General features: G+C 57.2%; 1 protein-coding gene across 5 annotated transcripts in view; it reads left to right on the top strand.

Moving 5' to 3' along the window:
- The window catches only part of DIS3L2 (DIS3 like 3'-5' exoribonuclease 2), a 369,779-nt gene extending 344,689 nt beyond the window's left edge, over positions 1-25,090 (top strand). For 3 of the 5 annotated variants that reach the window (XM_073217986.1, XM_073217987.1, XM_073217988.1), the window contains 7 exons: positions 11,085-11,268; positions 11,873-11,959; positions 14,819-14,966; positions 15,353-15,483; positions 15,651-15,755; positions 17,088-17,189; positions 17,836-25,090. In XM_073217986.1, the coding sequence (XP_073074087.1) occupies positions 11,085-11,268; positions 11,873-11,959; positions 14,819-14,966; positions 15,353-15,483; positions 15,651-15,755; positions 17,088-17,189; positions 17,836-17,985 (907 nt within the window). In that variant the 3' untranslated portion in view covers positions 17,986-25,090. Of the gene's footprint in view, positions 1-11,084; positions 11,269-11,872; positions 11,960-14,818; positions 14,967-15,352; positions 15,484-15,650; positions 15,756-17,087; positions 17,190-17,835 lie in introns of those variants that run through there. The other 2 variants (XR_012123461.1, XR_012123462.1) reach the window with 2 other exon arrangements.
- The last annotated feature ends 2,882 nt before the right edge of the window (positions 25,091-27,972 follow it).

The raw sequence follows: 27,972 nt of genomic DNA, 5'->3' as shown, positions 1-27,972 counted from the left end.
AACCAGCCAGCGTGGTTAGTCTTGGACAGAGGTACCAATGGCCCGTGAGGAGGTGAAATCCCAGGCGCTGGTGAGTGGAGACCCCGATGAGCGGGGCCAGGATGAGGCCTCAGTGTGAGAGGGTAGGTTGTGTCAGCGAGGAGCAAAGGGGCATAAGCAAGAAAGTACCAGAAAGTGGAGTCTTTGGCCCCATCTGGGCTGGACTGGGCAGAGGCTGTGGAGCAGGGAGGGAGTGCAGAAGCCCCCGGAGCCCTTGAACATATTAAATGTCTGTAGCGCCGGCTCCCAGAGGACCCTCACTCCGCCTTGGACCAGGCTGCAAGATTGTATAAGACGTACTGTGTTTGAGGAAGCGATACCACCCGCCGCCCATGACTGGAGTTGTGGCCCACTCTGGGGTCTTTTTCACCACCAAAACCATAAAGAGAATGTTTAAGTCGTGAGGAATCCCTCGGGTGCCTTGGGAGACTGGAACCCTCGCAGCATGCCCAGGCAGATTCCCGAGCTGGCTTCCCAGCTCATAGAGCCCTGACCAGGTCCCCAGGCCAGGGCACATCCTGCCTGGCATTGCCCCTGTTCCTCCTTAACCCTGGCCTTGGACCAGGTGCACACAGGGGTCAGTGTGATGGGGGCTGGGTGGCAGAGAGGGCTGATGGCCGCAGCCGGCAGGGAAGCAGCCCATGGGCAGCTCGCCACACCCACCGCAGGGCTTCCCACGCACTGAGCACCTCCTTAGGCCTTGCTGCCCGGGGCTGCCCACTCAGGTCCCAGTCTCTGGGCCTAGGGAGACACAGAAACACGGATGTCTTTACGGCTGAGGAGCCATTGCTTACCTAAAGGACTCAGATTCCTGTTTTGCTCATTTGAGAAAACCCTTTTCTTCCTTTCCTTTTCCTCCATTTGCACCAGGTAGGCCTGGGCCTCAGCTACCCTCACAGCCCCTCCACACTGCTGGTTGAAGGCAGAGGACAGACTTTGGAGTCAAAAAGAACAGTGTCCAGACACAGCCCTGGTGCAGTCTGGTTATATGACCTATGTGGTCACCAGACTTGACCTCTCAGACACTTGGTTTCCCTAGGGTAGACTGGGACCAACGCGCCCCTTCCCGTGCAAGGCTTTTGAGGATTCAACGAGAGGATGTTCACAGGAAGCCCAGCCTGAGACCCTCCGCTGTTCTTATTTCCTTGCAGCATTTGAAAGTGACTGTATGGCTGGGTGGGCGGCCCTGCCGGAGGGGCCAAGAGCATCCCTGGGGAGGTGAGAAAAGTGGCTTTAACTTGCAAAGCAGAACAGTGGGTTGCCAGGAACATGTACCTTGTCCTATCTTACCTGTCCTTTGTAGTGTTTATGTGCACATATATGTGAGAGAGAGAGAGACTGCATTCCAGAAAACCCTTCTCTCCTGAGTACCTTCTTCATGCCCAAAGCCTAATTTTAAAATAAAAAGTGATCCCTCCCAATGTCAGTGACGACACAGCTGGCTCCCGTTGAGCTTTCCAGGCTGTGTCCCCTGTCCAAGGCTACAGAGCCAGCCCCCATTGTTGGACGGGGGCATGAAAAAAGGACGTAGGAGTCCGAGCAGGGCAGCAAAGCTGTTGGGGGACACCACAGTGGCTCTCCAAGGTGGCCGGGTGTCTGCGCATCTTGGCCACGCCTCCTGGTCAGCGGCTCTAATTCCAACTGGACAGCAGCCAGCAGCGGAGAAGGGCATGACACCCGCAGAGCCAGAAGCCCTAACTGCCCAGCTCTGCAAGGCCGCACGGCACTAACTGCCACCTGGTTCTGCTTAGGGGGGGTTTTCTGCCTCCTCGGGCAGAGCCCTGAGCCTCGGTAAGGGAGAAAGGCTCCACTGGCGCTATGCTGACAAAGGGCTTTCTGCCTATCAACCTGCTCCCAGGGAGGCCCCCTCCGGTCCTGCTGCAGCCACTGGGCCTCCCTTTGGCAGGGCCGAAGGCCCTTGCTCCGGACGCTTAGCCCCTGGAGACTTCCTTTTGAGCTACAAAAACAAGCGGCTGAAACGTGCCTGCAGCGGCTGCGCCCCGCCTGCTGAACCTATAGAAGGCCCTGGAGTGGGTTCAGCCTCACAGAAGAGGAAGCCTGGCTCCGGCCTCACCCGCAGGCCTGTTATGTCTGGCTCCAGAGGCCTTCTCCTCTGGGGTTTTCCATGCCTGTGAACTAGGCCCCATTCATTTCCCTGTGGTTTCATGGGAATGTCCAAAACGCTCAGCAGGTTGCAGCAAGCACAAGAGGAAAGGGGTCAGCAAGAGGCCCAAGCTGTGACATGTGGTCAGCCCACGGTGGCAGCTCCCTCCACTCGGCTGCACACAGCAGGGTGCCCAGCAGGCTGTGGGTGGGCACCCGTTGCTCGGTCTGCCACATTTCCTCTGGTGCGCCCCCACTCACCCCACCCACTCTGCCTGCAGCTCCCTCTCTCCAGGCCTCCACTCTCCAGCTCCCAGGCCACTAGCTCCACCCTGGCCTGGCCAGGAGAGAACAAAGATCTCTTAAAGTCACCCCTCCCCGGCACCTCTCCCATCACTGCTCACCCGGCCGCTGCCTTCCCTTCTCGCCCAGCTCCCAGGGCCCTCGCGTTTCCCACCACACTACGCTCAACGTAGGGCAGCTGGGAGAGCAGCAGGTCCCCTGCAAGGGTGGCCACCGCCCCCACCCCCAAGGCTGCTCAGCCTTGGAAAAGGGGCCAAGGACGGGTGCACAGCTCTGCCGAGAGGCCCAGGAGCTGGCGTCACGGTCACTGCAGGGCCCAGGGGCTCCCAGCCCATGGTGAGGATGTGCCCAAGTGAGGAGAACTGGTCTTCAGAAGAAAGGAATTTAAAAGTGGCTGACAGGATTCTTACCAAATTTCCAAGTTAGCAGTTTTCACGAAGAGCTAATTGAACAGTCTCCGTGCATGGCCTGATTCTGTTTGCATGAGATTCCCACAGAGCTGTGACACGTGCCCTGGGGGCTGAGGGCAGAAGAGGCAGTTTTAGTCTCTTGCTTGGTTCTGGTCTTTGAAAGTTGATGCATTTTCAGGTTTGGGCAGCAGCCATGCCACTCTTCCCTGGCTGCCCAGCTTCCCAGTTGTTTCCAGAGCCACTTTCTGAGTGTTCTGGGTATGGAAGGGCAGGGTGAGTTTCTCATCTGGTTTAGCTGGTAAAATAGATCTGGAAATGGAACGTCTTTGGAGGCCCAGCCACTCAGGCCAGGCAGGGCTGAGAGGGTAAGTGCAGAGGGGCAGGTGCGCCGGTCAGGGGCCCTCACCGTCAGGGCTGGGAGTGCAGCCTGCCTGTCAGCGCCAGGCCTGTGCTGAAGAGAGACCCTCCCGCCAGCGTCAGCTGCTGTCCACTCGCCTACATGGGCTGAGCTCTCGGAGGGGAGAACAGTCAGCTCTGCTGTGGTCAACCCAGTGCTAACCTGTCTGGTCTGTGCCGGCCTCTGCCACAGTGCAGGCCAGTGCAAGGAGGCTGCCCTGTCCCTAGGCCTTTCTGAGGTAGCCACTGTCTTTGTTGACCTGAGGGGTACAAGCCTTTTTTTTCTCACCTATGCCCAGTGAACCTGAAAAGACAGTTTCAGGGACAGTGCCCCAAGGCTACCCAGCTGCTTCTCACTCAGGAGTTCTGGGGCTGCCTGTCCCCTGCGCCACTGGCACAGCTCTGGACAAAGGGCCAGGGAATGTGGGGCCTAGCCCCGCACTTCCCCTGACTGGCTGTGGCCCTGGGCAAGGCTCTTTTCTAAGGCCACTGGGACTCCAGGCTGCCAGAAGGGAGCATCCCTCCCTTCCCAGAGGCTCAGGCCGCGCCGGGCCCCCCTTCGGCAGGACTGCGCAGACTGCTACTCCTCTCCGCCCGGACCGCCCGCCCAGCCTCCCCCCACTCGGGGAGCTCTCAGCCCACGGGGGCCTCGGGCTTCCTGCCTGGACAGCCCCTCCACCGGGACACAGGCCGCTCGCATGCTCACCCCTACGTTCTTGCTCAGCGTTAGGTCCTTTGCCTCCGAAAACACATTCGGAGCAGTCTTCGGGATCCTAAAACGGCAATCAGAAATCATCAGAGTTCCTCCTCACCCGCCCTTCAAACAAATCTATTTGGAGCTGTCTACATTGGCTGGCCCCCCTCACCCTCTACCCTTTGGTCCTCTGAATCAGCTTCCCCTCTGCCATCGCCAATGCCACGTGCTCCTACTTGCCAGACCCAGTGGTCTCTACACGGTAGCACCGTGGACAACTGCCCAGCTGGGCCTTGTTCCCTCCTCTCTCACCACTCGCCTCTCAGCCACCCTGCCACCCTCTGTGCCCAGTGACAGCCTCTCCTGTCCCCAGAGCCCCTCCTGCATCTCTGGACTCAGCAGCCTGTCCTCTCTTGCCGCCTCAGGCTGCGGCTTTCCTCCCAGCTGCACCCGCCGTGCCCCACGGGCACCATACTCTTGTTCTCCACGTCCAGCTCCGCACCGGGCTCTCCGAAACCCTGCCGCTCATCCTCCCCCTCCACGAAGGCCTCCTTTCTTCCCTTACGTCTTTAGTTTTCAAGCAGGGCTGAGGCACTGTGGTGTTTCTACCTCCGCGCCTTTACTGTGTCACCCCTCTCACCTAAATATTTCCTTGCCATCTCCTGGAACTGATCTCGCATTTGTGGATGTATCTCCCCACAAAGGGGGCGGCTTCTCGAGGGCGGGCCCAGGCCTTCTGTGTGAGCCTCGGCTGCCGCCCAGGCACTTGGGGGGCACGTCCCCTTTCCTTTCTGGACTTTCAGTAGCCCTTCACTCAGAGAGGGATAGAAACACCTCCCGGGGTTGTGGGGGATTCAGTGGCTGCACCTGACATGACATGTGCCACAGGCGCCGAGTGGGTGTCCCCTCCTTCTCTTACCCGGGGCCTGACTTAAGCCAGAGCAGCGGCTCCAGGAAGGTTTGAGGGTGAGAGCAAACCAGCAGATGGATGGCCCCACATGGGAGGCCTACCACTGCGGGCTGCCTTGAATAACATTGTCCCATCTTGTTGTAAGAGGGGCCCTGCGGTCTCCAGATGACAGGAATGGGGAAGGAGCTGCAGACGGGGCTACTGCTTCTTTCGCCTTGTTTGGGAATGGACCTGGTCAAGCTCTTTCCTTAGGTGCAGCTCTAAGTTATCAACCCTTCCTGGCAGCAAGTGATAGGGGTCAGAAGTATATGCATGTGGGCTGTGTCCCCAAGTGGAAAAGGGCATGGTGGCGGGGACTCAGCCCTCCCGACTCCTGAATGTGCCCTGTCCTAGAAAGCCTTCCTTCTTCACAGATTCACTGAGTGTCCACACTGTGCACTGGGACCAGGGCAGACAGCATCTTGTGGGATGGGAGATGCAGCCAGTGATCAAGGAGGCAGTCACAGTGGTGTGGGCTAACCGCTGTGGTGGCACACGCCTGGGATGCCCAGGAAGCGCATGGGGTGGGCTCCTCATGCTGCCTACCCAGAGGAAGAAAAAGAAATGAAAGAAGAGTGGGTTCCAGACTAAATGAACAGCAGTGCAAAGGACAGAGGCCAGAAAGGGCCACAGGAATTCAGGAGGACTAAAGTGTGAGGGATGGGAGCAGGGAGAAGGGGAAGGCGACCCAGGCACCGGACAGAAAAACCTGGAAAACTTCATTTTACCAGGAGGTGGAACTGTCGTGAAGACAGTGGTAGCTGCTGAAGGGCTTTAGGCAGGAGAGGGATGTGACCAAATTTGCCTTCCAGAAAGAATGCACCATTTGATGTGAAGAAGGGAACAGAGCAAAGCCTGACCAGAGAAGCGAGACCGGCTAGGAAGGGTGGGGGGCTGCACCAAGGCAGTGGCAGAGGCTGGGAGAGCAGCAGAAGCCTCCAGGAACCTTGCTGTGTGTTTAGCCCGAATCCTAGCACCAGGCCACCCAGGCCAGTCACATCCATGGAATGCATAATAACATAATGTTTATTTAAGACAAGGCACTTATATATTACAACCCAATTTTTCAGAAAAATAAATTGAGATTCAGAGAGGTTAAGAAATTTATCTGAAATCACACAGCCAGTGAGTGGCAGAGGTGGGATTCAAGGCCAGGTGCAGAGCTAGTAACCACTAGCCTCTCCTCCTCTCCAGAGGCATGGTCTGTGCACATGGGGCAAGGAGCGAGGTGGGGTCAGAGAGGTGCGGAGCAGGAGCCTCGCCATAGGACCCCGCCACCAGACTTAGCTTCATGAAAGTACTTGGTTTGCATTCAGGCGATGTCGATTAGATTTCTAGTCCTCCACTCCACCATCCCACCCGAGGGCCTTCCGTGGCCACAGATAAAACCAGACCCCTCGTAACAAAACAGAGCCAGGCGTCTAGATAAGCAGAGGAACATTCAATCCAGTTCCTTGACAATGAAGGATGGGCAGCCTTCTTCAGAAAGGGCAGATGTTTTCACCTGTTATGTAGCCACTGTCTGATTCCTGCCAGGTAGTGTCCTTTCCCAAACATCGTCCTTAAAGATGCAATACAAACAGGCTCAGTCATTAGTGAGCCCCTAGCACTGCATCCACGCCACTCTAGTCCTTCCGTGAAGTCAGGATGCACTAGCATCTGAGAGGCAAGGGGATTTCCTGTAATAAAACTTTAGATGAAATAACCGCCTGGCATTTCATTTGTGTTCAGCCTTTCTCCTTTAAATAACATTAACACAGGCTGGGAAACTGTTCTAGACCAAAGTCATCTTTGTTGTGTGAGAGGTGTGCATACTTGTATGTAGGTGACCTGTGGCCTTTCCCTGCTGTCTGCCACAGCAGGGAGGGGCTCTGACCCCTCTAGGCCTGCTCACGTCCTCCCTGGGATGAGAAGCCCCTTCTGCCTTCCCCTCCGGCTCCTAGAGGCCCAGAACACAGGCAGGTGGGATGCTGCAAATGCCTGCTGACCGGTTTACCTGCTGGCCTTGCCCACAGCTGGCCTTACGGCTGCCTGCCCCAGCACAGCCCACTCCAGCCCTCGGGAGTCATGGCCCCCCGGTGGCACCAGGCTCCATCTGCTCCGCAGATGCCAGGACTGGGACCATGGCCCTGTCTCCATCTCCATCTGTGGTGTCCATTCCTGAGCCCCTGTTTAGAGATTGCCGGGCAGTCGCTGAGTTCCCGCTGCCCACCCCCTGGCAGGCCTGCACCTCCTGCCGTGGGAGTGGAGGTGGGCTGTGAGTGGGCAGGTCCCAAGTCCAGGAGCAAGGGCTGCGGCCAGGGTTCCCAGGCCTGAGCACATGGTGCTTGCTCTCAGGGGTGCATCCTAACCACCTAGGATAGCGCAGGGCATCGTCTGAAGTGTGGCTGCCAGGCCTGTGCCCACAGCTCCGACCCCCGAAAGGGGAAGGAGCTAAGAGTGAAGGGGTGCTTGCTGCCGGGGCCGGCTCTTGGAGCTGCTCTCCTCATCTCCCTGCCTTTCTCCCCCCGACTGAGTAAAGCCCTCAGCCTGAGAGCTGCCTTTGATTAAGGGGAAGAACACTGACTGGGAGCGCAGGGACCCCTGGACCTTGGGTTGCAGGACTGCAGTGCATAAACTAAGGCTCTTGCCTGCCCACAAGTTGCTGGAGTCTGAGTGGGTCCTGCCACGTCCCAGGTCCCGCGGAAGGAAGATGCTGGGGGCCCCCTGCTGCCTGTCCTTGGAACTGACCTGTGGCAGGGACCTGTTGAGCTGGGTGAGAGGGGGGACCTATGTTGGCCCCACATCAGGGCAGTGACCCCGAACCCCACCCCCAGTACTGGCCAGCCCAGCTCTCCCTCCTGGGGGTGCCTGGCCGCATTTTGGGCAGTGAATCCAGGGCTCAGTAGCTGGCCACTGGCCGCCTAGCTTCTCCTCGGCCTCCCTGCCCCTGTGCGCCCGCACGCTCCGAACCCCAGCACAGCTCCACCCGCACGGCTGCTTCTGCCTTCTCATGCTCACCCGTTTGTGTGTTCTCTCTACCCCTCCCGCTCCCACCTGCTGGTAGAAGAAGGATTTTAAGGACAGGTTGTGGGGAATTGGTCCCTGCAGCCAGCCTAGAGCACTAATGAGCCATGGCAGCACCCAGGGAATCTGGGCTTATTGCTGCACCACCTCCCAGCTCAGTAACACTGATGTTTTTCTGGGGTGAATGCTTGGCATCAGCGAACTGTCTCAGAGAGGGTTCCACAGGCTGCCCTCGTAACTCCTGCCCCTCTGTCGTGAGGATGGGGCTGAAACACTCAGAAGAGAGTGGAATCCTCCAGGGGCACCAGGGGACCTGTCAAGGTCAGCCTGTGTCCAAAGCTTTGCGAGACTTTTTTCTCAGAGTTAACAGGAGCACACTTGTTTGTCTGTCACCTCAGGTGACCTGTGGGACTGCAGTGGGGGTCAGGGAGGACAAGCAGTGGGGTCACTGGAGTAGTACCTTAACTGGGTTCTGTTCACACTGCCTGGGGCCCTGGGCTTTGGCCCCACCCTCCCCGTCCCTTCCCTCCTGTTCTCACCTGAGACCATGAGAGGCCCCGTGGAGAGCCTTGCAGCAAACTGGGCACAGGAGCACGGCCCTCCCTGGGGACTGACGGACCCCAGCATCCAGTGCCTTTGACCCGAGGTGAGAGTGGGGGTTCGGGGAACATACTGGAGCCGGTCCAGCGCAGCCCGGCTACTTTGCCCTGCACAGCAATCCCTAGCCTGCAGCCTGACCACAACCCTGCCGTGGAGCCATGCTGCCCCCTGCTGGCCACCATGGCAAAATGCAACCCAGGGTCAGCCCCAAGGTTATGGTGTTCGTCCTCACCGGGCCTGTGGTTGGGCTGGAGACTGCAAGGCTCCCGTGGACTGTGTAGCCCCTGCTCTCAAGGATTCCCAGATACTTGAGAAGACACGTGTAGAAGTGCCTGGCACACAGTTATGTTTGTTGAATGAACTAATAAATGAGTGTATGCATCTGGAACATTTAGGTGATAAAAAGCCTTTAGTGTCTGACCAAAAGCAGACAGTATATCAACCCAGACATATGTCAGGCAGGAACGGAGACTCCTCCTGGGTTGACAAGATGTAAATATGAGAACCAGCTACAAAGTGCCAAAAGGTGCTAGACTTTGGCGGGTGACCGTGGAGCAGCCTGGCCCCTCTTGCCGAGTGGCTGGCTGAGCAGTAAGTACCCGGAGGCATGGAAAGGGCCTACAGGAAGGGTGGGGAAAGGCAAGAAAGGGGAATGAATGGCGGTTATGAAAATCACAGGGCACCTTGGGAAGACCCCGGGGCAGCTCTTTGGCACGGAAGGTAAGGAAAGAGGAAAGCACCGCCCGTGTGTTGAGGCCAATGCCATGCCAGGCACAGGGTCTGCCCTTAAGATGTGTATCATTCCCATCGGTTTTCACAGCCACCCAATGAAGCAGGTGCTGTTACCCATGTTCTGCATTTGAGAAAAGGAAGCTCAGAAGAGGTCTGGCCTTGTTCAGGGTCCTGCAGCAAGGGCATGGTAGAGCCAGAACTCAGGCTGGCTCGTAGGAGACGTGCGGGTTGGGTTCAGGTGTTTGAACTCAAGGCTTTTCAGCAGGAAGTGACATGTGCACAAAGACGGACTGTGGGTGGGAGGCAGAATGGCCATTGCTCTAAGTCGGGGGGAATAAAGAAACTCCTCATCCCTCACACGGGGTTTCCTGCATGGTACAAGGACCAGCGGAGGCCTGACGCGCTCAGTCTTATGCCCAAGCTGTACCCTTGGCCCACAGTGGGCCCATCCAAAGCTGGCCCTGCAGACTCGGGACTAGCAGAGCAGGACTTGGTGCGGCCTCCTTCCCAGGCCCAGGCCTGGCCCGGGCCCATCTGGTGGTACCTTTCCACACTTCCAGCACGACATTTCCACAGCTGTTCTTCCGTGTAGAGAGGGCTCTAGGAGAGAAAGGTGTGCCCTCCACAGCTTGCGGACCAAGCCACACTTCTGCCCAGGCAGGCCAGTCAGAGGGGAAGGGGGCTCTGCACAGTCACGCCCTCTCTCCCTGTCACTCACTGCTTTTCTTTCCAAGAGCTTGGTGAGGCGAGGAGGCCAACCCTGCAGCAGTACCCACACCTCCAGGGAGCGGAAGTTTTTCTCAGGCCTCTGGCTGCTGCCAGGTCAGCCAGAGCTCCCTCCCTGACCTCTCTCCTCTGTGGGAGAAGCACAGACTTGACATGCAGCCTGGAGGTTCAGATTAAAGGCAGAGGAGTCTCCCCTAAACTGGGCAGGGCTTTCCCCACACGAGGTCCCCTAGCCATGATGGCTCAGGAAGTGCCTAAGCCCCCTTCCAAGAGGCTTCAGCTCCGGCGCACACTTTTGATCCACTTACACTTATCCTTCCACAGGGCTCAAGTAGGGAGCACAGCACATGGGCCTCCCACTCCAGATTTGGAGGTTGGGGGTGTGCTGGCCTCAGGCCTCTATGATCCAGTTTCCCATTTCACTGGGTTCCTCCATTTGGGTGCACCTCCTCCATCACCCACCAGTCCCTGCCCTGCCCATAACCGCCCCCACTCTGTCCTTGGGGTGCCCTGGTGTTTTCATTTGGAGCTGTAATGTGTTCCTGCTTATTGTTGATTCTAACACTCAAATGAAGCAAAGCTAGAGTGTTAACTCCTAAGAGGTTGACTCTGGGGTTGGAGCACAGCACCAACATGTTTGCGTTGTCTCAGAATTTGTGATTCCCTTCTTGCTGTCTGTGACTCCCCTGATCATCTTCAGAAACCCTCATCTCCCCCAGGGCGAGGGGAAAGGGGGCCCACACTCCTGGGAGCAGGGGGCCCTGGGTCTGCTCACTTCCTTCGGCACACCCCCGGGGAGCTCCCTGGGCTCTCATGGCGGGCCCAGGCACGTTGTCTCCTTACGGCTGAGCGTTCTGGGTGCTGGTCATTCAGCAGAGACCTCCGTCAAGCACCTTCTGCTGGCCTGGCCAGTGTCCTTGCCCTCTCAGAGCCCCATCTATGGGGGGACAGCACACAAACTACTCCATCAGAAGGGAGGAACAGCAGAGAGTGAGGGGCATGCGAGAGAAAGCAGCTGGGAAGAACAAAGCAGTTTGGATGGCAGGGGGGCACTTTTAGGCTGAGACTGAAGGGGCGAGAGCACCAGCCGGCCTGGAGCCCTGACCCGGAGCTTCTTCCCCCGCAGGCTAGTGGAGGAGTTCATGCTCTTGGCCAACATGGCAGTGGCCCACAAGATCCACCGTGCCTTCCCCGCGCGAGCCCTGCTGCGCCGGCACCCCCCACCCCAGACCAAGATGCTAAGCGACCTGGTGGAATTCTGTGACCAGATGGGGCTGCCCATGGACTTCAGCTCCGCTGGGGCCCTCAATGTGAGTGCCGGGGGCCTGGGGCCCAGGGAGAAGCCCTGCTTGAGGAGGAGGAGGCGGGCCTGGAAGGTGGGGTGTGGCTGCCACTGTGTTCCAGCAGGTTCTCCCTGCAAGGGAGGGAGGCCCTGGAAAGAAGGCCTTCAAAGAGGCCCTGACTGCGCACTCCACTAGACCAGGCCGAGGGAAGCCACTCGGGGTTCAGCCGAGGGGCAGGGACCCAGCGGCCAGGGAATGTGTTTTGTGGCAGGTGGTGTCAGGTGCTGCCTGCCTGGCACTGACCCTCATAAGGCTCAGGCACCCATGCTTCAGCTCTGACCACAGAAGGAGACCGTTCCCATCTGTGCCTCAAGTCTGGACTAGGGAAGGGGTCAGACAGCTGAGAGCCAGTCTGTCCTAGCCAGCCAGCTAGACAAAGAAGACGCGACGCTCAAGGCAGGCATATTCGGAGCACAGGCTGGGGCCCCCGCACCCCACCCGTGGCCATCTGAGCAGGGCTGGGCCCTTCAGCTGACCCTTCCCCGGGCCAGGTCTCACATGGTCAGTGGGTGGCAGGGACCCCAGAGCCTCTCCGCAAGCCTGACTGCGTATCACATGGGATTGCTTCTAGAAAAGTCTGACCAAAACATTTGGAGATGACAAGTACTCACTGGCCCGGAAGGAGGTACTCACCAACATGTGCTCCCGGCCCATGCAGGTAAGGAGAGCTCTGGCCCCCTCCCCAGCCTTCTCTCAGGAGCACCCATGCCCTCCGCACAGCCAGATGACCAGGGAGGGGGCAGGGTACCCCTGGCAAATACCTAGGATGGGGGGGTCCCAGGCTCTGGAGCCTGATCTGCCCCCCATGCAGACGCCTGCCTCCCCTGCTAGAGAACAGCTTGCAAGGGCCCATCAGAGGGCCACTTTGAGCTCCCCACCCCCTCCACGGCCTCTAGGGCTCAGTTTCCCGGCAGACAGCAGGGAGCCGCCACAGGGCATGCACCAAGCCTTCAGTGCACCGTCCCCACAGACCAGACCAGCTCGGGGAAGGGAGTGGAGGCTGCTCAGCAACTCGGGGCCAGGGGACCTTGGAGCGGACTATCTCCCGTGGCTGCCCGCCCAGGGGAGTGCTCATCAGCCCCCAGTGTGGCCTGCGGACCCCAGGCAGAGAAGTCTTCCTCTCACCAGCCAGAAGAGGAGTCAGGCTATGGGCCTGTCCGCAGGCACGATGTCCGTCTCCCAGCCCGGGAGGTAGAGGATGGGCGCTCCCGCAGCCTGCCCCGGCCCTTTGAGGCCTGAGCCTCTTGGGAGGGAACCAGCCCGGCGGACCGTCAGGTCAGCAGGAGCTGGATGCTAACGGGGTCGGTCTGCCGCCAGCCCAGCCAGGTGACAGACCATTTCTGGGGGCTCTGTCACCCTGCAAATCCAACCTGTTCACAAGAACCAGATCCCCTCACCCTGCCGCAGCTGATTTATTTTCTGACACCCCATAGCTCTGCCACAAAGGAGCCATTAGCGCCCATTTGGGCCTGGCTGCCTCTATCCTGCCCCCAGTCACAAGTGTCTGCCCCCCACTAAGCACCTGAAAGCACCCCATGGTGGGGCGCAGGGGTGCCAGCGGCTGCCAGCTCGACCCCACTCTGCCATCCAGTTGACCCAAGACACAGCAGCCCCTGGGTCCCAAGAGCTGCCCCCCAACCGTGCCTAGCAGGACCGTCAGGGCCCCGGCCCCTGCCTCCCAGCCTCCAGATGTCATCTACTTCTGAGGTCAAACCAGCCCTGAAGCTTCAAGAAAAGGAGCCTTCTCCTGAGTCACCCAGAGCCTGTGAAAGACAACTGGCCTTGCCTGCCGGTGACCTCAGAGGCCGGCCTCTGCCTGGGGACCTGCTGGCAGGGGTGACTGGGGCGTCTGTGCTGCCCTGTTCTCCCAGCTCTGGGAACTGGGGCAGGGACGGGACCAGGCAGGGGAGGCAGCAGTGAGCACAGAAGTCCCAAGCAAGCTGCTGAAACAGGACACCGGGGCTATGCCACGGATGGCTGGCCACTGTGCGGAAGCCACGGACCCCACCCACCCCATCTTGCCCAGAGATGCCTTCGCCAGGCAGGAAGGGAGCCCGGCCCTCTGGGCAGCTCATCTGGGGAGTGGGGCCACTGCTGAGAACAAAGCCCAAACACGGCTGGGCATGGAGGCTGCCCCCACCTCCCCCAGAGACTTGCCCTGGGTATAACCCAGGGCCCAGCAGGCGCTGGGAGGGAAGCAGACGTGGGGAGCCGAGCAGGTCACCACCAGCTGCGCCCTGGACTCCAGGGCTGACCTACACAGAGTGACTAGAGCCGGCTGTCCCTTTGGCCAAGTGCACAGGAGGGCGTGAGGGTGTAAGAGTGTGAGCAAGCAGCAGGGGGCCGAGCAGGGGACGCATTAGTGACTCTGGCCCTCAGTGAAGAAGCTTGTCACTTGCTCCTGGACAGCCTCAGCACCCTTGATGGCCACCCTGGACAGCTTGGGGACTCCAGGGCAAGCAGCTCCAGGGACTGTGGCCCCTGAGGCCCCCAGGACAGCATGACCACCCCAGTGTGGGGCCGTCTGCTGGACCCTAGAGAGGCCTAGCATCTCTTTGCCTCTGTCGTAACTCCTGTCCCGCAGAAGGGCCTTGTGAACTCAGACCTCTGGGTCTTGGCCCCAGGACAGGTTGTCAGGGACAAGAAAGGCTAAGGCTGGCAGACCGGCAGACTTCTCCCCTTGACTGGCCTGACACAGAGGTGCCAGGGTGCGGGTATGGCTTTCAGTAGGTCAGGGATCGTGGCCAGAGAGGAAGAGCCAGGCGCCCACTGCCCTTTTTGCTCTCGTGGGTGATACACCTTCTCTGCTGCCTCCTGTTCCGGCCACGTAGTGGTGCTGGCCTTGGCGGCCTCGCAGAGTCCGCGGCTTCCTCAGCCCCTACCTCTGCCTCCGCAGGGCAGCACCTGCAGCCCCTGGCCCAGCGTGGCCACAGGCCGCCTCACCCCCTCCCCTTTCCCAGGTCAGCCACCCAGCCCTGCTGGGGAAGGGCAGAACAGCAAATTTCTTCCCCGTGTTCCTGGCACTAGCAGCCCCCTTAAACTCAGCAGTGGCAGGCCTTGGGGGGGGATGAGCTCCCTCCTGGCTGCCCTCAGACTTCAGCACATAGACAGCCCCTCCGCAAGGGCTCAGGTGGCTGGCCCCGCAGGGCTCTGAGGGAGGCCATCCAGCATCATGAGGGCTCCCAGCATCCCCCTGTCCTCAGAGGAGGCGGCTGGACCCCTTGCAGGGCTCTCTGGCCTGTCTTCAGTGCTGCTACCACAAGAGCATCTGGGCAGCCCAGGGCAAGGCCTTCATCAGGAGAGAGGCGTGGGCACCATGTGGCTCCACCCAGCCTCATGCCACCCTCTTGTGTCCCCTTACATGGCATGGCCCCTGGCCTCCTCGGGCCTGCAGGGCTCTGCTCAGCTGCCTGTGGCCTGGTGGGTCAGTCCTCGCCAAGACTGCCCAAGTGTCACACAGCCTGGCAGATCAAACCTGACCAGCCTGGCTAGGCTCTAAGACTCACCCCACCCCCAGATGGCGTTGTACTTCTGCTCGGGGGTGCTGCAGGACCAGGCGCAGTTCCGGCACTATGCCCTCAACGTGCCACTCTACACACACTTCACCTCACCCATCCGCCGCTTTGCCGACGTCATAGTGCACCGGCTTCTGGGCGCTGCGCTTGGTAAGGGGCGTGACACGGGGGGCAGTGCAGGCCTGTGCCTGGTTATGTAATGTGAGTGCCCAGAGTGGGTGCCCAGTGGCCAGAGGCCATACTGTTGTGGCTGCGGAGGCCCCAAGGGGTGCCAGCCTGGGCCTGGAAACTCTGCCTCCTGTGAGCATGTGCTAAGAGAAGCTATAACAGGGCTCATGTGAAGCCCTATGCAAGGCCAATCTCAAGGGCCCAGCTATGGCCAGCCCTCTGGAGCTGGGCATCAGGGAGGCCTCTGGTCTGCATGGGCCTCCCAGGCCCCCGCCTGCCTGGGCCGGGCACACCGTGCCGCCCATCACCTGCTGCAGCCGGCACACACACAGCACTCTGTCAGAAGCCTCCAACCACCCTCCTCCTAGGCTACAGGGAACTGCCAGACCTGGAGCCCGATGCCCTGCAAAAGCTGGCTGAACACTGCAACGACCGCCGCATGGCATCCAAACGCGTGCAGGAGCTCAGTACAGGCCTCTTCTTTGCCGTCCTGGTCAAGGTGAGACCACCAGCCTGGCGCCCGCTCTCCCCGCCCCTGCCCCACCTCCCCTCCTGGGCACCTGCTTACAAGGAGCCCTCAAGGAATGCAAGGGCTTCCACATCTGGGGGGGCCCTGGGCGATGCCACAGCCCATGGCCAAGCCTTGGCTGGTGCTCTGTCCCGCAGGAGAGTGGCCCCCTGGAGTCAGAAGCCATGGTGCTGGGTGTCCTGAACCAAGCCTTCGATGTTCTGGTGCTACGCTATGGGGTGCAGAAGCGCATCTACTGTAACGTGAGTGTGGGGGCCACCCAGGCCGAGGTCAGGGCCCTTCTGGCCAGGCAGAGTGCAGCTGTGGGTGCAGAAGCTCATCTGCCATGACATGAATGCCCAGAAGCTTCGAGGCTGCAGTGGAGGGCCTTCCCTCCTCTCTCAGGCACACCCAGCTGTTTCACCTGCCTGCCCCTGCTTCCCCCGCTGGGGCCTCCTCTGTACGTCCCTAGCATCTGGTCCTGGCCTAGGGACAACCCTTGGTAGACACACAAGCCTGGAGGGTGGGAGCAGAGGCCTTGTCCCATCCACCGCGGAGAACACAGGCTGTGGTGGTGACACCACACCCAGCACTTGGCTCCGAGCTGTGCTGGGCACGTGGCGACAGAGGCCAAGGCCCTCGCCTTGCTCCCCTCCCTGACCCAGTGCCATGCCAAGACACCCAGTGGTACCTGCCTGGAATGAGGCATCCAGGCCAAGAGTTGGACTTGGGCCTTTTCCCCAAAGACCCAGCCGAGCACGCAGGCTTGGGAGGTGTTTGTGTTAGGGATGTAAGGGAAGGAAAGACCAGAGACAATGGTCCGTGGCCACTCTGGAAGCTGTGTCCCCTGAAGAGGAGGAGGAGGCCAGCCCTTGCCCTGGGTCCTGCCCCAAGTGGCTGTTCATTGAAGGTTCTTTCCAAGGGTGCATGGTGCCTGAGGGACCTGTTCCAGCTGACCCTGTGGTTAGCAGACCACCACGTGGCCCCTGGCCCTGGCTTTGAATTTCCCAACATCCAAAGCACTTTGGGGCATGCAGAACCCAGCACACAGTGTGGACTAAACATGGCATTAATAAAAAGAAGGAAAGCAGAAGAGACAGAATGGAGTCCAGGGGGACTCGGGCAGGCCCTTCGTCTTGAAGGAGGAAGTTCCCATCTAAGCCGTCTCTGCAGACAGCCCCGCCCTCAGTCTGTGCTAACAGACCTGCGCCAGCAGGGGGCAGCCGCTCCCCAGCCTCAGATGCCGGCGCCCTCGGCCCCACGTGGGCCCACCCGGAGGAGCCTGGGCAGACCCCCCCTCCTCCGCGAAACGCGGGGCCGCTGGCCCTCCCAGCCCCTGTCCCTGTGTACCTGGTCACCCTCAGCTGAGGCCTCAGCCAAAGATGCCCTGAGAGGGCGTCTCCGCAGCTGGCCAGGGGCAGGAGGAGGGCGGGGCAGTCCCCGCTCAGTGGCCGAGCAGCCAGCTGCTGGGGGCCAGGGCAGGGAGGGTCCTCAGCCCAGTCAGAGGTCGGCCGAAGCTGCCCCCACGCAGCGGCGGAAAGGTCAGAGGTTGGGCAGCTGTGCTGAGGCCTGAGTCGCGGTGTGTGCGCCCGCAGGCACTGCCCCTGCGGTCCCACCACTTCCAGAAGGTGGGCAAGAAGCCGGAGCTCACGCTCGTCTGGGAACCTGAAGACCTGGAGCAGGAGCCGGTGCGGCAGGTCAGAGCCGGGGGGTAGGGCCGCTTCTCCAGACCAGCGCTGTGCCCCGGCCCACCCCCCAGCTCCGGGTGGGCTCTCCCCCTGCCACCCTGCGCGTCCCCTCCGGCCCCCGACCCCCGCACTTGGGCTGCCTGGTGGGAGTCCAGTCTCTACATGCCAAGGCCAGCAATGGCTCACCCACACCGCCTCCTTTGGGCCGCGGCTTTCCGGTACCACCTTCCTCCCTTGGGGCACCCACTGTGGGGAGAGGTGGGGGGCTCCGCCTATCCCTCGAAATCAAGGTTCTTAACTTTTGGGGTCCTTTTGAGAATGATAAAAGCTATGGACCTCCTACCCCAAGAAATTCTCTCTAAAAGGGTTTTCACCTGCAGCTCTGCAGATGGCCCGAGCCCAGGGTCCTTCCCTGACCCTGAGCGCTCACCACGCACCAGGTTTCGCGCGCACCGGGCTCTGGCTCTTTGACCTCTCCCCGTGTCCTCAGCACCTGAGTGGGCTCATCCTACAGATGGGTGCATGGGGGCCTGGAGGGGCACAGCATGTGGTCCCAGGGTGGGCAGTCCGTCCCTCCTGTCTGCAGCCCATCGCTCCTGTCCCCCTGGGCCCACCCTCAAAACTTGCCCACCATGTGGGCTCTGCCGTGCCACAGGTGGTCAGCATCTTCAGCCTGGTGGAGGTGGTGCTGCAGGCGGAGGCCACGGCCCTCAAGTACAGTGCCATCTTGAAGCGGCCAGGCACTGAGGGTCTCCTGGGCCCACAGTACGAGGAGTGTGACAACGACAGCGAGCAAGAGGACTGACCTCCATCCCGCCGCCCATGCCCCTGCCCCACCTGCCGGCTTTTAGGAATGGGACCTTTGACACCAAAGGGGATTTTTAATTTGTTTTTTAACAACTCAGGGTTTTGTTTTTATTTTTTTCATTCTATTTTATTTTTGCAATTCAGTTTTTAAGTGAACTGGAGGGGAGAGGGTGGGGCTGATGCCCGGCCAGTGCTTATCTGAGCAGAGCAGGACCCAGTCCTCCTGGCCGGCCGGCCGCCCTCTGCCAGACCGTCCACTGCTTTCCCTGCCCATTTAAAGCCCAGGAAACCGGGGGTTTTCAGCAAATCAGTGTCATGGAATAAAATCGAGTGTGAAGTGCCATCTGGTGTGTGGGGCACCACTGGGAGGCCAGGGCAGCAGGGTGCTCAGAGCTCAGGACAGGGGCCCGGCTCAAGCCCCGCCCCTCACAGCTGGCTGGGGTCGCCCCCTCAGCCTTAACATCGTCCCAGTATGATTCGCAGAGTTGGCTGCCTGGCAGATTGATGTCAGCGCCTCATTCTGGCTGATTAGAAGTGTAATTAGTATGCAAGACGGCAGGCTCACCCATCACCCTGCTGCCTGTGGGGGTGGCCGTCCCACCCCCACCACTTCCTCTCTGCCTGCAGGCCCCGCACAGCCTGAGGAGGAGGCACGGGGCCTGCGACCCCCCAAGTCCCTAGGGCCGAGCTCCAGGTGGCCCTGGCCCCACACCTTGGTTCAAGCCGGTGCCTCAGCACCTCCAGTGCCAGTCCTGTATCCAGGAGCGCCAGGCAGGCATGGGGACAGAGAGGCCTGGCCTGCGGAGGGGAGGAAGGCCTCAGGCTGGCCTCTTCAGCCAGGGCGGGGAAACCGGGCAACTGGTAGCCCCAGCCTTGGCAACACAGGGAGAGAGAGGGCCACTGGGTGGCCCTCTCTCCCCAGGTGGCCTGATTTTCTGCCTGCTTTCCTTCCGGACCAAACGCGGGAGACACAGGCTGGCTTCCCGAGGGGTTGCCGGAAACCACGGGACAAGGCCCAGTCCCCCTGGCTCCGTTGCTGGGATGTCGGCATTAGCAAGCTCGTCTGATCTGGCTACAGTGAATTTTCTTCAAAGAAAACTTCAGTCCCTCGTAGGAGGGCCACACAGTGCCTGGGCTGGGCAGCTGGGCAGCTTGGCTCCTTGTCCTCCCACTGCTGGGCTGGGTGCCAGAGGGGGCCGAACGGCACGTCATCAAACCTGCCCTCGGCTCCTCAGCCAGCCCCTCAGCCTTCCCTCTGTCCATCCTGCCACCCCTAAGCTGTCCCAGAGGCCACCACCTGTCTCTGCTCCTGGAATCAAGCATCTGGAAGGGTGACAGATGAGTCTGGAGGTCTGGTATTTGGATGAGGTTACCAGGTGCTTCCCAGCCTAGGTGGCCTGCAGCTCCGGGCTGAGACATCTCAGCCCTGTCCCCGTCCCCTCAGCTGCCCCACCCAGGGAGGAGCAGCCCCGGTCTGTCCCCAAGGCCTCCCGCAGAGGGTGGGAGCTGAGGGTCAAGCAGGGCAGCATGGACCCCAGTGGGACAGCCCTCCTCTCCACCCCAGACCCCCAGTCCCCGGTGAGGAGAGCCAGCTCCATCCGCAAAGAAGGTCTCGCCTGATGCAGCCCAGGGGCACGGATGCCCAAGCAGCCCCCGCCCATAGGGCAGGAGTGGAAACTGCACCCAGGAAGGGGGCAGGTCTCTGGCCAAGGGGACACAGCAAGATGGTGCCCAGCCAACAGCAGGGCTCAGGCACCTGCCCACCACATCCCACTGCTTGTGGGCTCAAAGCAAAGGGCCCAGCACTCTCCCCAGCTGCTGACAGCTGAATCCTCCACCTTCATCCATTTGTTCAGCAAACATCTTTGTCCACATGTGCAGGGTGTTGGCAGGACTCATGCCCCTGGGTCCAATGAGGGGGACAGCCTCTTCTGTGGCCAACTGTTGACAAAAGGGGGTAATGAGACACAAAACCTCATTAAAAAGGAAGACTTGTCCATTCCTTCAGCTGGCCCAGAACACCTGCATACCCACCCAGGTCAAAGGCCAGAGCACAGAGCTCTGTCTTTCTCAAGGATTCTGTGATGAGATTCTAGTAATGTTCAGAGGCTGGAGAGTGTATCCCCAGCTGTGAAAGAAGATGGTAGAGGCGGTGGCTCCACATGGGCCAAGGAACTGAAGCTGGAAGGTACTTAGCATAAGCATGAGCTGTGAAGGTCAAGGTCCCTAGCATCCAACTGCAGGCAGGATGTGCAAGGTGATGCTGAAAAGTTCAGACCACCGTGGCCGTTTGTCTCCCTTCTGTTTCTGCTTCATTTCCTCCTGGTGTATATTGCTTCCTCCACAGTGACCTTCTGGACACCTGAGCTTCGATCCCTTGCAACCTGCCCTCCCGGAGAGAGTCTGATACCCTCTCGAATTTTAGTGAGGAGAGACCCCAGGAAGATGCCCACCCCCGGGCCCCTCAGAGAGGCGTCCTGGTACAGAGTGGTAGCTCCTGGGGGCCCATGTGGTTTGGAAGCAAGAAGCTGGGAAGCAGGTCCCAGAAGGAGGGGAAGCCGCTGCAGAGACCCAGCACCAGATGCCCGCTGCAGCTGCGGTGACCACAGAGCAGCGATGGGCCACCAGGCAGGAAGGAAGCTGGCACCAGGTCACATACACCAGGTGGGATGAAGGTCTGAGAGGGAGCAAATCCAAGAGGTCCAGGCGGACCTGGCCAGGTGCTGGAGTCACAAAGGAGGATGGGCTCCCCCCAACCGAGCAGGCAGGGAGGAGTGTCCCCAGGGGAGTGGACAGGGAAAGGAAAGGGCCAGGGGAAAGGCAGAAGCAAAAGCCAGAGGTCCTGGGCACAAGAGAGCCTGTGAGGGTGCTGCTGGGAGTTCATAGAATGAGGCAGAACCCTAGGGTGAGGTTAGGAGGGCACAGGTAAGTCGGTGGGAACTGAGAAACAGCAATTCCCAATCGCCAAGGCACGGATGCCACCTAAGTGTCCACCAGCAGGTGAGTGGATAGAGAGGCAGTGCATGTGCGCAGCGGAATATTTCGCCACACGAGAAAAGGAAGTCCTGCCAGTAATAACATGGATGGACCTGGGGACTTCATGCTCAGTGAAATAAGCCAGAGAAAGACAAATCCTGCACATTCTCGGGTGTATGTGGGAGCTAAAAGAGCCAAACTAATAAAGGGAACGAGTAAGGTGGGGTTTCTGGGGCTGCAGCAGGGGAAGAACCAGGAGATGCTGGCCAAAGGGTGCGGTTTCACTTAGGAGGAGTTCTGGGGACCTAGTGTTCAGCACGGTGATACAGTTAATGATAATATTGTGTTACACTTGAAAGTTGCTAGGAGGGTGGATCTGACGTGTTCTCATCACACAAAGAAATGGTAACTATGAGGTGATGGATGTGTTAAGTAGCTTGATCGTGGTGGTCACTTCACAGCGTATACATACAGCAAAACATAGAGTTGTACACCTTACCTATGTGCATTCCTATCTGTCAATTATACAGCAATTAAGCTATGAAATAAATAAATACGAGTGGACCCTGTGTGCCCCCTGCTTGAGTCTGGCCAGGCGCTGACAGCTGCTACGCGGAAATGTGGCAGAAGTGACCCTGCCGTTTCCAGGCCTGAAGATACTGGCGACCTCTGCTTCTGCCTCTTGGCCTCCAGCTGCCCTGTCTGGGGGGCTCAAGCATTCCTGTGCAGAAGGCCCCTGCAGAGGAGCCCGTTTGCCCACCATGTGGCTGAGCCATCTTGGAAGAGTCCCCCAGGTCCTATCCAGACACAGAGTAGAGACTGCTGTCCCTTTCAAATCCTGCCTGAATTTCAGGTTTGTGATCAAATAAATGTCACTTAAGGTTGTTTTGGGATGGTTCACTACACAACCATAGGTACCAAGAAGAGAATATAAATGGTATAGCTTAAAATTGAAAAGTAAAGAAGTATGTGATTTACAAACAGTGGTAAATATCTAAATAAAAAGCCCGAAGGTGAAAAGTGGTTGCCTCAAAGATGGTAAAATGCAGGGAGGGAGACAGGGAATGGCTGTTTCTGTTTGAGTGTAACAAACCTGATCTATCTATTTTATACTTTAAACTACATTTATGTATAACCTGGATAAAAATAAAAGCCAAAACTAAAACAAAAAAGATATATATAATTTTTCCTTTGCAGGAATGGATCTACAATTAGTTTAAAGGCTTCTTGTACATTCAGCAAAGGATGTATTAAAGCATCCATTATTCCAGTAAACTAAGGTACAATTCCTGCTGACCAGCAACCTGATAAACCCAGTCAGTTAAAATGCTGCCTAAGATCTCCTTAAGACTCAGATAGCAGGCTCGGTGGGGACCAGCCCCGGGTGCATCAGCAGCGCCTGTCGGGGCCATGTTCGCTGTGTGTGGCCCGAGTGAGGGGCTGGCCCCGGGCCGCTGTCCCAGGGAAGGGCGAGCTGCGGAGGAGCTGAGTTCGTAGGTCTCATCACAGATGTCAGGGTCAGCTGCAGTTGGGAGGCGTGGGAGGCAGGCTGAGTCTGTGAACCCTGGTGAATGGGAGGAGGGGGAAGATGCCTTTCACAATAAAAGTTTCTGGGGATGTGCGGAGGGTGCGTTACGCTCTTGGAATTAAGAGTTGGAATTTGCACATAATGAGTTAGGTTACAAATTAAAACCTTACCTAAAGTAATCCCTAAACTGTCTCTTTTTGTGGGTTTTTATGGTTTGGGGTTTTTCATTTTTGTTTTTATATAGAGAGCCACTTTAGAGGGACAGCCCCTGAAATAATTTATTTTACTTCAAAAAGTTGTTTTACTCCAACAGCTCCATGAACTGTGTTGTGTTCATCAGCTGTTCATCATCAGCGCTAGAAAGCGTTAGCCAAGTAGTGGAAAAGCAATGGAAACAAGTGCAAAACAACACCAAACAAAACTCTGTCGGATTATCTCACCTTAATAGGTTTTCAAACTGACCACGGTGCTCCTGGAATAAAATTGTCCTCCTGGTTCTTCTGATACAAAATCAGTTAAATTACTGAACACAACAGGCCCTTGACTTTCACGGGCTTTCATTTCATACATTATTCATTGATGCCCAGAGCACCTGTCAGCCCCGAAGCCTGCCTCCCTGCATGGCTCTGGGCAGGACGACTGAGCAGGAGTGGGGGCCCAGCCGCGGCTGCAGCTGGGCCCCCTGGAGCCATGTGGGCGGGGGCGGCTGCTCCCCTGTGGACGCAGAGTTCCTGGGTGGCCCTCCCTGGTGGGGGCAGCGGCCCAGATACCGCTCTGCCTGCACGAACCTTAATGAGGAATTTCCAAAGACCTGCTTTCAAGGATGAGCCTCTCTGCCTAACACTTGGCCATCGCTGGCTTTCAAACAGCTTGTAAAACAGACCTTAACAGGGAGCAGGACCTTTTTCAAAGGTTTAGGGTTTCTGCTTCCCCTCCAGAGCGGCGGCTGCCCCGCCCTGCACTGAGTAAGTCCCCACACCGGCCTGTGCCGTAAGGACCGTCAGTCTCCCCATTTGGCAGCTGAGGGCATTAGAGCTTGGCGAGACTCGTGCCCCAAGTCTGTTCATTCCTTTCAAATCAGTGTTTCTCAAAACCCAGCTATTCACTATCACCTTGATGAGTGTTTGCCACAGCCACAAACTGCCTGTATTATTACTCCATTTTTTTACTTAATATTTATGTAATATTTTTCTTTAAGTGAACTGTTTTTCCTTAAATTTATTTAGAGAAGGAAACTTAAAACCACTAGATACAGAAGACCACCATCTCATCATAAATAGAAGCCAAGTGTATATTTTAAACAAAAGAGCAAAACTAGTAAATTCTTACACCCTACGCCTGCCGGGGCTCTAAGCCTCAGGCCTACTTCATCTTTGTTAAAAGGGAGATGCCAAACTCAGGGTACCGCCAAAGACATTCTAGAACCAAGATTCTCTCCTTGACATTTTCAGAAAGGTTGAGAGAAAATCAAAAAGACAATAACTCTCATTTTGAACTGCAGTGCTATTCAATATGTTGCCTGGATACTCCCTAAAACATCCCCCATCTCACTAAGTACCAGGCTGGAAATACAGGTGTTCTGCATTTTGGAAAATGCTGAAGTGAAAATGGCAAACAGCAGGAACAGAAAGAAACACCTAATTTTAATCAGATTTCAAGGTCTTCCCTTCCATCCTTCCTGATATATGTCAGACATTCAGAATAGTGCATAAAACATACAGGAATGATTCTAAAGAATAAATAACAAATCAAAACTGAATTTGCCACTACCAAGACAAGAAGCAGAATGTGGTCAGGGTCACCCCATCCCACCCCATACACTTCCCTCCATACCACCAAAAAGAACTACTAAATTTTTTTTAATCACTTTCTTATCATACCGTTTGGTTTTTATTTTTTTAGCTTCATGTAAATAAAAGGTGTTCTGCTGTGCGCATTCTTTTGTGATTTACATCTTTCAGTATTGCTTGTGAAATTCAGTTCCTCTGTTGCATGTAACAAAAGTTTTATCATTTTCATTGCTGTATAGTATTCCACTTATGGACCTAAACCACCTTTATCCTTTTTCCTGCTGATGTACATTTGAGCTGTTGATAACTTTTTGCTGCTTAGCTGCTGCTGCTTTAAATGTGTTGGCACACACATCCTGGGGCACATGTGCCATGGATTCTCCAGGACATTTGGGCAGGCAGAGATGCACTACATCATCAGATTGGAACATCCTAATGCTATCAGAGAACATGCATGTCTGCAGTGAGCTGCTCCTGTTCTTCCACTGCCTCTCCAATGCCTGCTGTGGCTGGGCTTTTTGGTCTTTGCCAACCATCATGTGAACACCTTTTTGGTATCATCCTGTGTGAAGAACGTGTCCAGTAGGAGGAGAAAGGGGAACTCAGTCAGAGGCAGATTGGAGACTGGCTAGCAGAGAAATGGCAGCTTCAAAAGAGGGATTTGGGGAGTGGCTGTTTGGAGGGGCACTTCAGGGTGGGAGCCAGGAAGAGGGTCAGGCCTGATTTGGTTCATTTGGCCTCCAGGATGAGTTACATGTTGTTGGTGCTCAAGAAATTTTAATTGGATTAAACTCTCCTTTAAACAACTACTAGCGGCCCAGCTTCTGGTCTTTGTCCCTGAGACCCTCCCTGAGGCCAGCCTGTCCCAGCCAGCTTGGTGACAGCAGCCACCACGGGCTGCTGCACCTCTCGGGCCTCTGCACCTCCTCCCGGGCCTCTATTTCCAAGGCCAGTATAATGGGCTCCCTCTAATAACAGTTGCCTTCCGGGAGCCCTTTGGGCCTTGTGACCTCTCTCCAGCCCCAAATGCCAGTCAGGTGCTGACCTTTGTGCAGGTCAAAATTCCCATTGTGAGGGCAAGTGACATGGAAAAGTGTAAGCCCTGGGGTCCCCAGGTGCACCCTAATGTGCACTCTCAGCTACGGCCTTAGATGCGCTCAGTTGTGCTGAACCCTAGAACATATCTCAGCAAACTTTAACTCTCTGTGGTTCCATCTGGTTCCTTCCTGAACTTGCCCTTCCCAGGGCTGTTCTCCAGTCAGTGCCCATCTGCCCCTCAGGAAATGCCGAGCCCGGGTTCCTGGGCCCACAGCACAACCGCAGATGCTCACCCAAACTGGAGTTGCAAAAAAAGGCAGGGGCCTTCTCCCTCCCCTGCTGTCAGCACCTTCACTGTGACCTCCACCTGACCCCCCAGTGAGCCCGTGACCTCCAGGCCATGGCCACCTGCTCTCCAGCTGTCCTAGGGCATCAGTTGCCCAGCTACAAGGCAGTTACCTGCTCTGCGAACATGGTGAGCCTCCCTGGGGCTAATTGCTGGATGGCCTCTACTCAGGCAGGCTCCCCTCTTGGCCCCAGAACTGCAGGGCACACCTGGCCAGAGAGGGGACACGTCTTCAGAAGCGCTGGAGGGCCAGGCACGGCCACTCTCAGCTGGGCTGAGACAATACCCTCACCCCCAGTGCCCACCCCACTGCCTGCCAGACCCCCAGGTGGCTTCAGGAGGCTGGGCACCTCCAACCCTATGAGGTCTTCCCGACACAGTGCCCAGAGAAACGAGGGCAAAACATAACTTGCGTTTGCTTCCAGCGTCCCAGCGTGAGGGGACACAGGGCTGTGGGGAGGCTCAGATGAGAAGGGGTGGAAGAGGCCCAGTGTGCGTTAGCCCCTAGAAAGGGATGCCTTGTCTCCCCGAAGTGCTCCCCATTGTGTTGGGGGGAGGGCTGACTTGATCACAGCGGTTGCCGGCTCCTGTGTGCTCTCTCCCAAGTGACCGGGCTGTCACCACATGTCCTGGAGGCAGGTCATCATGAGCTCAGGAGAGCAGGAGGCAGGCATGAGTCCCTCCTCTGTGGGTTGGCTCAGCATCACCCGTCTTTGGCAGTGCCTACCGTGGGCACCATGCTAGGGGCTGGGACACAGCCCTGGCAGTCTCAGGTGGTAAATGGGGACAAAGGTGGAGGTGCCAAGGCTCCAGATGGGGGCCCCACAAGACAATCCCTTCTCAGAGAACAGCAGGAGAGCAAGCCGGCTGCAGGAGGCTGCTGTCCCCTGACCGAGATGAGGATCCCCGGAGGTGCTCTCACACTTGACACCAGAAGAGCTTGCTGCCTGCTGCCCTGTAATCCCTGCAGATGTCATCACAGTCAGGTGGCTCCGTCCAGAAGGGGGAGCAGGATGCCCCAGTGGCCCCAGACTTTGTATGTGAACAAGCATCCTTTGCTTACTGTGAGGGACACATACTGTATGTTTGGTCTCCAGTCCTGCTCAGGCACATGACAAAACTCATAGAAATCATGGCAGATAATGGCTGATGATTATTTAATGTCATCATAAGACATACATGAAAAGGGATTTCACACTACACACCTATCAGAATGGAACTAAAAATTTTAAATAGTAACAATATCAAATGTTGGCAAGGATGCAGAGAAACTGGACCACCTATTGCTGAGGGGAATATAAAATGATAGAAAACAGCTGGGTGGTTCCTTTTATTGGCAGTTTCCTTAAAATACACATGCACGCGTGCACACACAGACACATATATACACAAACAACTACTATATGACCTAGCAGTTGCACTCCTGGGCATTTATCCCAGAGAAATGAAAATGTATGTCCACACAAAACTCTGCCCATGAATATTCACAGCAGCTTTATAATAGCCAAAACCAAAACCAGTGAAGATGTCTGTCCTTTGACATGCGAGTGGTTAAGCCCACTGTGGTCTACGTACCCCACAGGATATTACCCAGTAAGACAAAGGGCGAGTCAGCTATTGATCCACACTTGGATGAACCTTCAGGGGATTATGTTGGATGAAAAAAAGCCAATCCCAAAAGATTGTATGATTCCATTTATGCAACTTATTTGAAATGACAAAATTTTAGAAATGTAGGACAGGAGTTGGGCACTGGGCGGGACATAGGTGGTATAAAGGGATCTGGGGGCTTTGGAACTCTTCAGCGTCATTCAGCGTCTTCAGCGTCATTCAGTGGAATGGGGGTTAAAGGAAACACCACATACAGTAAAATGGTATAGAACCCACACACGGGCAAATGAGTACCTGCAAATGGGGGAAATCCAAACTGAAATCTGGAAAACTGCGGATTATACTGTTGGGGAAATTTGAGCCAAGTATACAAAGGACCTGTGTACTGTTTCTTATAAATGCATGTGAACTACAGTTCTGTCAAAAATCCCAATTTAAAAAAGGGGACTGGGATTCTGGATTGATGGCTGATCTCAGAGTACCAAACCTACAACCTACAACCTGGTAAAAAGAACAAATTAATAAATTCAGGGTCCGTCCCGGAGTTACTCTCCCCTGACCTTTAGTCAAGAATTCCCCTAGCACAGCAAGATGATGCCGGAGACAGGAGCTGCGCAGGCAATTAACTGAGGCCAGAGGCGTGCTCCCCAGTGACACGCCTCCTGAGATCTCGATGATACCCAGGGTAGTGTGGCC

Source organism: Manis javanica, chromosome 12 (genome assembly GCF_040802235.1).
Source record: "Manis javanica isolate MJ-LG chromosome 12, MJ_LKY, whole genome shotgun sequence".
In the NCBI taxonomy this organism is placed as follows: Eukaryota; Metazoa; Chordata; class Mammalia; order Pholidota; family Manidae; genus Manis; species Manis javanica.
The sequence above is the reverse complement of the archived record's forward strand: the minus strand, read 5'-3'. Positions and strand labels throughout refer to the sequence as shown.